The sequence below is a fragment of the Urocampus carinirostris genome, chromosome 6 (assembly GCF_059441175.1).
Source record: "Urocampus carinirostris isolate Australia breed hairy pipefish chromosome 6, RoL_Ucar_1.0, whole genome shotgun sequence".
NCBI classification, from domain to species: domain Eukaryota; kingdom Metazoa; phylum Chordata; class Actinopteri; order Syngnathiformes; family Syngnathidae; genus Urocampus; species Urocampus carinirostris.
Window position 1 is genome coordinate 17,004,228 of NC_142354.1, and position 14,373 is coordinate 17,018,600.

The 14,373-nt window shown below is 38.7% G+C and overlaps 1 protein-coding gene across 5 annotated transcripts in view; it reads left to right on the forward strand.

The window, feature by feature from the left end:
- The window catches only part of kcnab2a (potassium voltage-gated channel subfamily A regulatory beta subunit 2a), a 158,252-nt gene that overhangs the window by 137,008 nt on the left and 6,871 nt on the right, over positions 1-14,373 (forward strand). For 4 of the 5 annotated variants that reach the window (XM_088338068.1, XM_088338069.1, XM_088338065.1 and 1 more), the window contains 2 exons: positions 130-250; positions 10,293-10,381. In XM_088338068.1, the coding sequence (XP_088194194.1) occupies positions 130-250; positions 10,293-10,381 (210 nt within the window). Of the gene's footprint in view, positions 1-129; positions 251-8,160; positions 9,004-10,292; positions 10,382-14,373 lie in introns of those variants that run through there. The other variant, XM_088338066.1, reaches the window with a different exon arrangement.

Sequence of the window (14,373 nt, forward strand, 5' to 3'; positions counted from 1 at the left end):
GGAAATACTGTAGGTTTCAATTTTTAGGATTAGGTTTAAGTTACGGTATCCACGGAGTCCACAGCCCTTGTGACACGGTAGGCGAAGTGACTGCGTTTTTGAGCAGTTGTGCGGCTGTGTTTCTGACAGGGTTACCAGTGGTTGAAGGACAAGATCTTGAGCGAGGAGGGTCGGCGTCAGCAGGCGAAGTTGAAAGAGTTGCAGGCCATCGCGGAGCGACTGGGATGCACACTGCCCCAACTCGCCATCGGTACGCAGATGTTTTCTGCTGCTCTCTCTCTTTCTGTCTGTCTGTCCGTGCCCTCTGCTACGCTCCGGGTCGGGAATCTCGCTCACTCACTGTTTTCTAATTCGCCTGGGAGAAAACCTCGACTGCAAAAAACCCTTGGGTCAAAAATACACCAATCTACTACTGTACTTGGGTCAATTTGATCCCATTTTGTGGGTATGTTGTACAAAAAAAAAATCATTTTTCTGTTTTTTTGCTAGGCTAGTGTTAGTTTTCTTTGTAAATTCCAGTCACCCCTCGTTTGTCACGGAGGTTCCATTCCAAAAAGGGCCCGCAAAGTGGCTACCAGTTTGATATACATTTTGGAAATAACAATTGTCATGCTATTAATATGACGTTACTTTGTTATTAATATGTTATTACCGGGTTGCTAGTAATATCAGGGTTTCCTAAGGGTCTTAAATTTTATAACCGCAAATAAAGGCCTTGAAAGGGTCTTAAATTTTGTTTACAAGTCTTAACTTCAAGTCTCGAATGTCGTAATTTTTGCCTGTTTTACCTGAGTGATAGCGCTAATAACTGTCTAATATGTGAACTAAAAATTCATGGTAGGAAACTCCTGAAATCTGCATTTTAGAAAATGGAACTATACTTACAGTCAGTTTCTAACCCGCTGTCGACATAAGAGTAATTTTGGAATGGGAAAGTGTAGGTTTAACCCGTTGTGATTGAGTGGTTTAAAATAAAACTGGAATCAGGCTAGGGTTGCATGATTAACCGAAACCTAATCGCCATTGCGATGTGACGTAGTGCGAATGTGTAATCGCATAACACTGCCTTTTTTCCTTCAAGGATTTATAGACAACAACCCTAACGAAGCTCCCCAGAAGAGGGCGCTGTTTACTTAAATTCTTGAATCTCTGTAAAATTCACGTAAAATCTCAATCTCAATGATGTACCCAAAGTAAATTGAATGCTGTTGTTGAACTGTTTGGAGGATCTGGACCATTTGTCTTTTTTTTGAAAGGAAACACTCTCACGTTTTGTCCCCAACTAAAATAATCACCGCAAGTGTTACTAAAATTGAGTAATCTAAGTTGGAAGACCCATAAATAGAAAGTTTTTATTCTTCTCTGAATTCATGTTTGCAATCAGATGCCTGCAGATGAGTGTAGCATTGGCATCTTAGCTGGAAAACAGCTCGGACAATAGTATGGATCCTCACCTGGTCCCAGGTCAAAGTTGATCACCATTTGATAAACCAAACATTAGTATTAATCACCACAAGTGCCACTAACATTGAGTAATCGAAGTTGGCACACACAGAAAAAGTAGGTTTTTATTCTCGCCTGATTTTCGTTTTGCCATCACATGCCTGCAGATGAGCTTAGCATAGGCATCTTAGCTGGAAAACAGCTGGGACAATAGCATGAAGCCTTATCTGGATCCAGGTCAGGTATTTTATACATTTTCTAAAAGTTGTTTTAGGCGTGACTGGTGACATCATACAGACATGTCTCCTTAAAGCATGCTACTAGTATTAACCCTTTAATGCATAAGTGAGTAAAACATTAGCCCATGGGTTGTTATTCTTCAAAATCTTTAAAAAGTAAAAGACAGTTGTCATATCGTCATATTTCAGTTATTCCTCATAAAACATGTTTATGACTTGATGCCTTTTGTATTTTATTATTTTCCCCAGTAATTGCCGACTCCACTGATGCAGAAATGTATTGTACTGGTAGGTCAGGCATCTTAAGGTGCTTAAGAAAATAACAAAACTAGCACAGAAAAGGCACCTTTCTTTTAAAATAAAAAATCGCATTGAAATTGCAATACTGGTCTGAAAAAATCGCAATTAGGTTTTTTATTTAATCGTGCAGCCTTAGTTCAGGCTGTAGCAGGGAAACCGGTTGCAGTGGGGAAAACATGGGCAGTTGTGCATATACCTCTGCCCCCCTGGTCACCGGCTGACTTCCCAAATCCGTCGCAACGTGCTGCTCCGTCACATCGAACAGTCACCTGCCCAAGGCCTAAAAGGCCCGGGAGCATGTGAAAGCTTTATGGGTCGGTGCGGCCGGGTCGTTGCCGGCAGGGTTCGGTTCCACCACGTGGTCACGGTGTCCTAACCTGAGTGCGTCGCGTTCCCAGGGGTAGGGGGACCAAGGACCCGTACTTGGTCCTGTCCTTTTAACAGCAGGTGCTCGCGAGTCACCTCACCGCTTTAACTATCCCGTACCCGCTCCGAGTTGGTCTTTTTCACTGCCGCCTCATTCCCAACCTTAGTCCAAGCTTGGTGCCAACACTGTTCGGCCGCCCTTGCAAACCCAACCTCAGCCACAGAGTACGCAAAACCTTCGCCACTCCTTCCCCTCTGTCGCAATCAGGTGTATTTGGGCGCCAGGGTCCGTCACGACTTGCCGCCTGCCCCCACGTCCTAAATTTGAGTGGATTTGGTCCTAAAAGGCCTTAAAAGTCTTATATTTGAATGGAAAAATCCTGGGGAACCCTGATTAAGCGTGGGGATAAAATAATTGAGAAAGGTGTCCCAGGGTAATTACTAACAGGATATCGCCAATAGCTTCAATCTGATTACTGTAAAATAAGTCTGAATTGACAGTAATCCCTCATTTTACGCAGGGTCTCTGTCCCAAATGAAGACCCATGATAGTGAAAATTCACGAAGTAGAAATCTTTGTTTATCGATTCATAAAATACTCTATTATACATTGAAACCAAAGAACAACCCCTTTTTACAGGCTCAAGCATTTTTTCGACAAAAAAAACCTCTGAACTCCTAAATTATAATTTTAAAACTAATATTGCTGCTATATTGCACATCTGATTCCCAAAATAGATGTTAATTATTTCAGGATATCATAATTAACCATTCTTTTTTTTTTTCACTCCAGATGGGAATTTGTCGCCTTCAGGGTGCTTTCCACTCTTTTTAGGTTATGTTTTTCCGTCATTATGTGGATGTTATTGGAAAACAAAAATGTGACGTATAAGTGCTTTTAACTTCCTTTAGCATTTTGAGACATCCATCTTAATTGGCGATAAAAAGCATCTTCCTCTGCATTTTGGTGCCTTGTCAGTCCAGAGAAACTCGAAATTGAAAAAGATTTACACATACTTAATATAGGTTTGTCAAATTTTGTTTCCGTATGTGTTCAACTGAGACTGCAAAATTATTGACGCACAGGTAGACACAGGCAGAAAACGGATGAGGCGACTGTTCTAATGAAAATCGGCAATACAGCAAGGGTTACTGTATAAACTGAATGCATAGGTTGCTATGAACAACAAAATTTTGGGTTTGGGAGAATTAACTAATGATAATAATGGATAACACTTTAAAAAAATCCTTCGGTGCCGTAGTTGATTGAGGTTAACATTATCAACCATATTTTGAGTCCACAACCTCTCAATTTAATGCTTTATCATTCACGTTAAAGCATACAGTTACTGCTTGAATGAGGATTTTTTTATGGAGTACTTCTATTTTTTATAGATTTTTAAGGAAATTCAATAAAATCCATATTGGTCTTTCATCTTATATCAAATGTATTGGATCGGGACATACTAGTAATGGCACAGCAGTTTAGGGGTATAAAACATTTTCATTCAATTTTTAAATAAAACAAGGCCCATTTTAAATTTTGTTATGAAAAACTAATGTGTGTTTTTGTTTATTTAAAAAAAAATAATAACAAATTGGGGGTCCGAGCGGGGGGTTATTGACGGGGTAGCGGTTCATTGTGCAAAACAATGAAAAAAGTTGGGTTAAAATAACCCACATAGTAGATTGGTCCACTCTTGACCTAAATCGTTTGATTTTTTGGGCCCATGGTTAGTTTTTCAAAAACCTTACTTAGAGGAAATTTTTGTATCCTCAGAAATCCAAACCAGGTTCAAAATGTGTTCTTTCCCTTTAAGCACATGGACTGTTGATCGAGCCTGTAAGTGCCGGGGTCGGGTATCGGTATAAGTGCAACGTCGCACCCAATTGCCTTGTTGTCAACATACGTTTAGCAGCAACTTCCTGAAGCCAGCAGAAGGATGGCGCTTTATGTAAATCCCAGCAGTGGATCCATATTCAGTGTTTCCTGTAGGGTGGAAAGCCCTAGATGGAGGTCTGGAAAAGAAAATCCCGTTCATCTTAAATTGAATCACATCGATCTGGTGCAGTCTTCGAGCACAATCAAGAAGCTGTGTCTATGATAAATGGGTGCCTTTTTAAACTATCGAATCATGAATACACTAGTTATGAAAGGCAATGACTCAGAAAACAGGTCACACCCACAAAGACAGAAGAGACAGAAGTTTAATGCCCAAAGAAATCATTATCTGTACCGCTTTTACTCAGTAGGGTCGCGGGGGTGCTAGAGCCAATCCAAGCTATCTCCGGGCAGTGGACACGGGACACCCTGAACTGGTTGCCAGCCAGTCGCAGGGCACACAGAGACAGACGGCTCACCCGCTCATTCACACCTAGGGATAATTTGGACCGGCCAGTTAACCTGACATGCATGTTTTTGGAATGTGGGAGGAACCGGAGTGCCCAGAGGAAACCCAAGCAAGCATGGGGAGAACATGCAAATTCCAAACAGGAAGGTTCGATCTCATGACCTCAGAACTGTGCTGCACATGCGCTAACCACTGCGCTGCAGTGCTGCCCACTCATCTTGTAATTAGACTAAAAATAACTAGCATTGTTCCAACGAAAATGTGGTACGATATTGAAGTATCATATGGGCGAGTAAACAAACCAAGTCACTGATATGAGTCATAATCGTAATCTAATGTAGTACTCATATAGGCTATTTGGTAATTAGAGTATTAGATATCAATATCGCTGCTTTTGTCATTGCTTCTATGACAGGGTGCTGGTTCCTCTTCAATGGATTACAGAAAGTTAATAACTTTAGTAACATGCAATTTATGATGTGTCCACTGAGGTGTTATCCTGCCCTGAGCGATTCTTTTTGTACTGCGCCGCATTTTTACTCTCCGTCGAAACGCTGGCAGTGCAAAGAGGCGCCGGGCAGGTTTTCTCCGCAGAATGCACAACGCTATAGCTGATGTGAGTTCAAAAATGTTCAATTTGCGGAAAAGCCACCCTCGTCAATTTCACATTTAATCCAGCCGTCTAATCTGAGTGTAGGCGGGGCGGAACAAACAACAACAGTCAAATCAAACGTTGCTCTTTTGTGTAGTGACAATAAACAGGGTTTCGTACGGGGTGTTTGAAATCCTATAAAATGCTTGAATTATAAGGTTGTGTTTTTAGGGTCAGGATAATGCCTGAATTTTGTGTGAAGTGCTTGAAATTCTCACCATATGATATTTCTCAGTGATCTGCCTTGGCAGAACGCACACTAAGGGGGAAAAACACAAAAATTGACTTCAAAATGAGGCCCCTGCTGTTGCATTGCCTGGTCTTGTAAAGCGGGATCGCCTCCTAAAGGTGCATTACAATCTGCTGACAGCAATAGAGCAAATGACAAAGCATTCCACGAACTGTATATCAATTCAAAATCAAAAGAAAAAAAAGAATAACAGAAAAATCTTGAGGCTTTTGAGAAAACATTGACAGAAATGATGGAGGAACTGAATGATGCACATTAGAGTCCTAAACTATTGGGCCTTTGTTCTTACCTTGATGTTCAGTTAATTGAAGTTGATGTACCTTCTTTTAATATAGAACATTTTTTTTAATAAGTAAGTGAATATTATTGAATAAGTGTTAATTTGACAGTGTGTGAATTGATGTCACATTATGCAATTCACGAGGAGAGATCAATCAGTAGTTCTACATTTTGACATGATCAAGTGCTGTCCGTAATAAAAAAAATGAGAAAATTTGATACAACAGGAAACGAACCGAGACAGCAGCAAACACTAATGAAACAAGGCACAGTTTCAGGTTTTTTTTCGCCCTCAAATGTTCTGGTTATTTTTCCGACAGGCAGCACTCAGTCACCTCAAACAACAGGGCCAGGAATTGCTTTTCACCAGATTTCCTCTTTTAACGGTACTGGAGAAAGTGCTTGAAAAGTCTTACAATTTGGCCTTGAAAAAGGTGTACAGACCCTGATTAAAGTTGAATTTCTATTTTAATTAGAGAGTTGGAAGCCCATCCCAGATATCTTCGGGCAGTGGGCAGGGGACACCCTGAACTGGTTGCTAGCCAGTCTCAGACCAACCATAATGGTTTTTCCAAAATATACGTAGCACAAATACACACAAAGGCATTTGCGATCATTTATAAAATGAGAAAATTAAAAGTGTTTTTGATTGGCTTTGCAATTACAGGCGCTTTCCCACTTACGAATGCGATCCGGACAATTATTCGTAAGTTGAATTTGTTCGTAAGTGGCTTCAGTGCTATATTTTGTATGTTTAAGGTTTAAATAGGTGTATTCAAAGCTTGTTAAAATAACCGGTAATGTTTTGTCCTAAAAATAAACATATCATAAAATAAAATAAAGTTGAGTTTAACTTATTTTTGGAACATGGGCTTCAAAAGTTAGGCGACTTCCTCCTCAAGTGGCCAAAAAAAGCGATCCAACCATTTTCTTCAACCGCATCAAGCTTTCTTATTCCACTTTCATTTCAAAAGAAACAACTCGCCTCTTCTTTACACTTTACACCAATCATATTGAATGGATGCAGGAGATATTAAACAATAAAAATGACAAAGTTCTTAGCGCGCAGGAGATACAGTATCGTATGTTTACACACAAAGTAGGAAGTAGAAGCCAGATTTCTTCTTCGGGGTGGATGCTGGGTGACCTCTCACAGAGCTACACGCCGGTAGTGCCGGAAAGAAGCACTACAGTATTGTCCTGTACTCAGAAAGAGGTGCACACGATACAAAATCTAACTTACAGCAATGTCCGGATATTTTTCGACATGGTCGTAAGTAGGGGAGCCTCTGTGTGTATATGTGTGTATATATGTGTATATATATATATATATATATATATATATATATATATATATATATATATATATAATATATTTTTTTTTAAATATAATATTTTTTTGTAAATACAAGTTTATGAGACTCTGGCGGCCCGCCAGAATTTTCCTTTGTACAGGAAACACTGCATATCGATTCACTAGCAAAAGAGAAAAGGGGCGCCCACGCCGCCACAGTCGACTCGGCGCGGATCTTTCACGCTGGCAGGAAGACGGCATTTATGGATTAGCTTTCACGGCCCATTAACGCACGGACTCGTCTCTCCCAATTACCATAAATCCTCCGGGTAGTTCTAGCGGCCGAGCGTACGGCGATTTATGTCCTCCTCATGATCATCTTACATCACCGTGACACTCGGCTATTGAATGTTAACTACATCGGAGCAACTTGCTGCACATCGGGGTGCTCCTGCTGGACTCGACTGGCTTCCTCCATCGACGCTAATGTCATTTTAGATGAGCGATCCTCTCAGATTGATGGAAGTTGCACTCTCTGGATGGAGCCTCTGTTAATACTGTACATTTTGCGGAGGGTCTGTTGGTATTAATCATATTCCTTTTCTGGTTTTCATTTTCCGTTTTGTGTGGTAAAATGTGCCAATAATGGTAAAAAGGTAAAAATGCAAAGTCAAGTCATGTTTATTTGTACAGCCCTTAAATAGAGGAGTCTCAAAGGGCTGCACAGACCACAGATTATTGCAAACTACAGACTATTATGACACCATCCCCTGATCTAAAACCTACATGAGGGCAAGGAAAAACTCCAAAACCTCAATATGAGGAAAATGAAGAGACCTTGAGAATGGGACCACACATGAGGTAATCCCCCTTCCAGGATGACCAGGCTGCAATGGATGTTGCAATGATAAATAATACACGGATATTGTCAACATAAAATATAGGTTATTCATATGCTATATAATAGAAGTGTGTTTTATGCCTAGATTTAAACAGTTCCACTGAGGTTGCAGATCGAATCTCAGCGGGCAGAGCATCCCACAACACCGCATGGAGAATGCTCTCGAACCTGCGGATTTCTTCTTGGCTCTTGGGATCACTAGTAGACCAGCATTTTCAGAGCGATGGCTCCGAACCGGAATATATGGGGAAATTAAATCTGAAAGATATGAGGGAGCAATTCCATGCATGATTTTGTATAATACCAACAGAACCCTAAAATAACATCTTAAGTTAACAGGGAGCTAATGCCGGTTAGCTAAAATCGGGGTCACGTGATCAAACTTTCTTGTCTTAGTTAAAAGCCTGGCTGCAGCATTTTATACCAGCTGAAGGCTCTTGACACAGGTCTGTAGTTACATAAGCTTTCTGGATCAAGGTTGGGTCGTTTCAGTTTAGGTTTAATAACAGTGGACTTAAAAGCCGATTGATGTGGGTGATATGTTTCTAATATTAAGAACTGAAGGTCCAAGGACCCCAAAAAGACCTTAAATCTGCAAACCCGGAAGTGGGTCAAACCGGCAAGTAGTCGGTTTGACCGTATTCACCAACTGTTTAAGATTATCAAGTGACAGATCACTAAATTGGGAAAAAAAATATCCCTGGACAGCCACTATATCGCGCATCTAGAATTTTTAGACCTTTGATATGAGACGTATTTACATGGTCTTTATTGCAGATGCTCAGTACAATATTGGTTGAGTTGGGTGGCGAGCTCATATGTTGTCAATATTGCAAAAAAAAAAAAACATTTGATATATTTACTGCACCTATTTATTAATCAATTTTCATTGCCTTAAGTAAAATATATCTTGGTTCACTGTAGTAATTTTCTTTATTTAATCTTATTGTTTAATATATTTTTGGTACATTTATATTCTTAATTTTTTTTTAATTTAAAATGACACACGATTTTCTCATTTTAAACAGTGTTTTGTCAAATTATATATATATACATATATATATATATATATATATATATAGATGGATGGATATATATATATATATATATATATATATATATATATATAATATATCAAGAAGATGGATTAAAAAATGTACTTCTCCCAACAAAAAACAATGAATTCCACAGATTCCATTTTATTTTTTACATTCAGGGTACATATAATTATGACAGACTTAGAAAATTATTAGAACAAACCGTTAAGGAACAACTTCGATAATAAACAAAAAACAAATTTCAGATACATCTTTTTACATAACATTTATAACAGTATAATAAAATGTTATGGTTATTTAAAAAAAATGTTTTTCAATATATTATTGTTTAGTATTATTTTTCCATTAAATAAGAATACACTTTTTATTTATTGTAAAAATCATATTTGTAAAAAGAAAAGATAATGTGTAAATTGGTGTGATATATACTTGTACTAAACTAAAATAATGCCTTTTGATTGTAAGAAATATTTTTCTGTAAAAAGAAACAAAAAAATAATACTTGAATTGATATCCCTGTGGAAAAAGAATATTTTAACTGGAAACTGGATTTGGTTCTTGCACACGATCGAGGTCTCCGAATACTCCTCTTTTCCATCATTCATGAAGGTACGTATGCTATTAGCAGATGAGAGTGATGCACAGGGGAGGCAGGTTGTCATATTGGGAATATAAAATCAAAAATATATTAAATGGTTATAGTTATTCAAAGTTATGTCTCTATTATTCACAATTTTGAGATGTTCCTTTTCAGAACAGCTATGTACATTATGTAATGAATATTATTAATGCAATAAGTATGTATGTAATGCATTACTGTGCTGAGTGAGGCACACAATTCCCTTGCCTCATGCAGAGGGCAAGAGTGAGACCAAGGATTAGAATTAGTCTTAGTATTAGCAAGCCCACAGCAAGTCCAGCCATCAAGTTTTTTCTTTTTACCTTTGCATGGACTTTTTCGTCAGTTCTGGGGGTTTTTTGGGTGGAAGGGGTTCCAATTGTGATTCATTTAAGCTGCCTTAACGGATGTACTTTGAACGTCTGCAGTCATCTGAGCGGTAAATATTTGGCGCAAAACACAACGGCTCGATGTGTGGCAGAGCGCTAAAATGGCGATTTGCTAGTGTGGTGTCATAACTGTCCATTGCGTCTCCTGCAGCGTGGTGCCTTCGTAACGAGGGGGTCAGCTCTGTCCTTTTAGGGGCCTCCAACACCGACCAGCTCATGGAGAACATAGGAGCCATTCAGGTGAGATGTTTCTATGTGTGTGTCTGTGTTGCAGGATTCGTATGAGTGTTTTAAAATACTTGAATTTTAATGTTTTTCATGGTCGGGAAAATGCTTGAATTTTGGGTCAAGTGCTTGAAAATACTTAAAATGGTTGCCATTGACATGTTTCTTGGCAGTCTGGTTTTACAGACCACACAATAAATGAAGACAAAATGTTACAAATTCTGTAAAAATGACACCAACACGCCTGCTCTGGTGGCTTGTCATTATAGCGTTGTTGTGTGAAGCGTCACCGCCCCCTACTGGTCGCACCCAAGAGGACAGCTCTTTTTAGATAACCGTCTGTTTTGGCTCTGCTCACCTAAAAGAGCCAGCTCCTTCAGCTCCCAAACAGCTCCTCAGATGTTTTGTTTTTCAATTTTATGTTATCACTAATGGTAAAATGTATGCACCATTTTTTTTAATTAAAAAAGTAATTTCATATAAATTATAAATAAATATAGTTCTCCATAAAAATTGTAAACTACAAAACAATTTTAGCTTTTTAACAACAACACAAAATTATTCAAATTGCTAAACAATAAAATAGAAATTAAAAATATTAACTCTTGATTGCTATAAATAAATGCCATATAATTAACTATTTACAGTTCTATTTTCACCAATTAAGACACAGATCTTCTGAAAAACATGCAAAAATAAATAATTAAAATAAGTAAAACAAAAAGCAACAGATAATCATTCTATTAAAAGATTGAATGCACTTTTCTTTGGCTCAATCAATATCATTTAAATGAGGCCAATTTTGGCTCATTTTTATATTTTTATGCATATGATACTTTCTTTCTTTTTCTTTTGTATTAAACTCAATTATTATCCAGCACCTATAGAGCCCTTTATGCGCATTGTTGAAGGAAAATGGCAGAAGTCATGTCAGTTTATAGCAGCACATTGACACAAAAAGATCATCAATTAGAACAGCTCAAAATAGCACAAAGTGTGTATTAGCTGCGAGAAAGCGACTTTATTTTAGACATAAAAGTCAACAACAACAACAAAAATGATATTTTTGATTGCGCGGGCTTTCTCCCTTTGACGGTGCTGGAAACATTCCAAAATAGGTCTTAATAGTGCTTGAAAATTGCTTGAATTTGGCTGTGAAAAAAAGTGTACGAGTGCTGAAAAATGGAATAAGCACTGTGCTTGGTCAGTAGAGACATACATCCATAAATAAACCTGTCTGTCTGTCTATAAAGGGCAAATGTTTACTTATAGTTTACAGTGAAGGTGTCACACCGTAATTTGGTTGTCGCTAAAGAAACCTTTATATTGAAGCCCATTAAATAATGTATGTTAACTGTTGAGACACTTTATGATAAAAACCTACACAACAAACTGTAATTACTTACAGAACAATACAACACAGCACACTCCTATCTCCCTGACACCCTTACATTACGCTGAAAGGAGATACTTTACAACCGAAAACTTTTCATTTGCAGTTTTGTGTGACACATTTACAAAAGATCTCTGCTTGCACCTTGTTTTGAAACCATTATTTACAACAACAAAAATGAAGGTAAGAATGAGCCTCAGAGATCTTAAGGGTGGTATGGCTCTCTCCCCAAAAAAAATCAAAATGTTTTTTATTATGGCTCTTTTGGTTAAAAAGGTTCCCAACCCCTGGTATATCCCAATATAATTACTTAATACCTAAATATTCCAACTACTGACTGGACACAGTCAATCTTTTTTTTTTCTAGGGACAGACAGAAATAAATAAATGTTTAGCCCTGTAAACCAAGATCAGACACATTAGCAGCAGTAGAACAATACATAAAATAAAAATGATGTGTATTTTGTGAAATACAGTGGTCAACTGCAAAGCCTGTGACAAAAGAACTTAACGATTCTCAACAGTTTCAAATCAAAGGGTTTCAACAACTGAATTGAAGTGTCTTTATTGTCATTGATTTCAACGTTGTGAATCATTGCAAGCAACGAGATTGGACATGGCTCTCTAGGGTAATCATGTAATAAAGACTTTATAGAGAACAAAATGGTAAAACACTATTTGGATAAACTGACACTTGTCGTTTTTAACCTTTTAACGGCTGACTGCGGTTCTTTGGACTGCATGCATTTGATTTCAAATACGCTCTAGCTATTTCATACCAAAATGAACAGTAATTTCACTACCATAGGGCGAACCGTGTTAAAAGGTGTAGTCTCCGTAGCCTGTGGTTTTTATGTATTTAACACATACTCAGCGTACAATAGGGCGCGGGTGCCCTCTGCTGCTCCCGCCCCCTTACTACAGCAAAGACAAGCATACAAGTGTGCGTTTTTATAAATACAGCAGGAGCAAAACTAAATTTGGTTGTGGCTTATTTAGGTATTGATTACAATGTAAAGGACACGGATGAAAACTTTTTGGAGTTCGTTTGTCAGCTTCCTCCACTTGCAAACAATCGACTTATTAATCTTCAATTCACTTGCGGCTACTCTGTTTCCACATACTACGGCGGACGAAAACACGGAAAGCATTCAATGGAGGGAAAGTGAGGTTTTGAATGCAATTGATATTATACTATGATCGGCCCCCGGTAACACAAAACGCTGCAGCGTTAGCATCCATGAGAACTTTCGCAAACAATAGATGTATGATGCCACGTCCTGTACTGCATATTCACACAGGAGACGATTAAAAGACACAGGATATTTTACACAAGTTACATTTACTGTAAATGTAATCTCACACAAATCAGAATTGAGCATTGGGCTCTGTAGTGTGTAGCGTAGCCATCACGTCACCCTTTAGCAGTGACGCCCTCACATTACACTTTACATCGTTTCCTAAGCTACAATCGCCCTCTTACATGATACACAGGGCACACTGCACGAAAGGGGGCGCTCCGCACAATTTTAAGACTTCTATGTGCACCTCATGGTCGTAAAAATACGGAACGCGAATAAAATGAACAATGTCATCAAAACAGTTTGCCTTAAATATTACTTGAATGTTACAGAGGCGAGTCAGACTCTGTTTTGTTCGGCGGTCTGATGTGCTCTTTAAATGTTGATGTGCCACTAATAACATATTCTTAATCCGCGCATCCTATGTGAGAACATTCAACAACACCAGAGAAACCTCTATCATGTTTTTGTTGATTTCAAGAAGACGTTTGACAGAATATGGCAGGCCGCTTTATGGGCCACCATATAGAAGTACAAAATGGACCAGAAACTAGTTCAGACTATTGAACCATCTACTACTGTCTATCCATGTTGTATATTTGGATTGGTGTAAAATGACAGCTCTGTCAGATATTACAAAAATGTTGTGCGAGTCATTAATCTTGGTGTGGCACTCTGATTTACAAGGAAATTTGAAAGTGGCACTCCACACCGAAAAGGTTGCTGACCCCTGCTATTGAGTATTGCACTTCTGTGACTCTCAGCAGAGATTATATTCAGGTAGAGATTCTTCTCTCTGTGAGAAAAAGTGTTTGGCGTCAATAGTCGACAATGGAATTCATGGTTGACTATTTCTATTACCGTTTTTTGTCGACAACGTCGACTAATCTTTGCAGTCCTAGTGTCTGTGTGTTCTTGTGTTAGTGTGTCCAAGAGGCGAATTATTTTTTTCCCTTTTCCTTCCGAGCCCCGGGGTCACTTTACAGCTGCACGCTTCACTACCCCACCGTGCCACTGCCGCCTCCTAATAAGGTCACCATTGGAGCCACGAGGGGGGGCGCTTAAGGGCACTGCCCCCTCCTGCTGTTAATATGCACCCTAGGAATGTCTCTAGCGGGTAGTGAAGGGAGCGACTTTCTCATTTACAGTTTTCCCGTTTTGAAATGTTAAGCTCACATTTGCGCAAGGCTCTGCAACTTTCCTGGAGGAAAAGAACATAAAAAACTGGGTTTCCAAAGTTTTCAGAAACTAAAAATATATTATACTTTATATCTTTCCATTCATCACTGTAATATGCATAAGTATCGCACTGG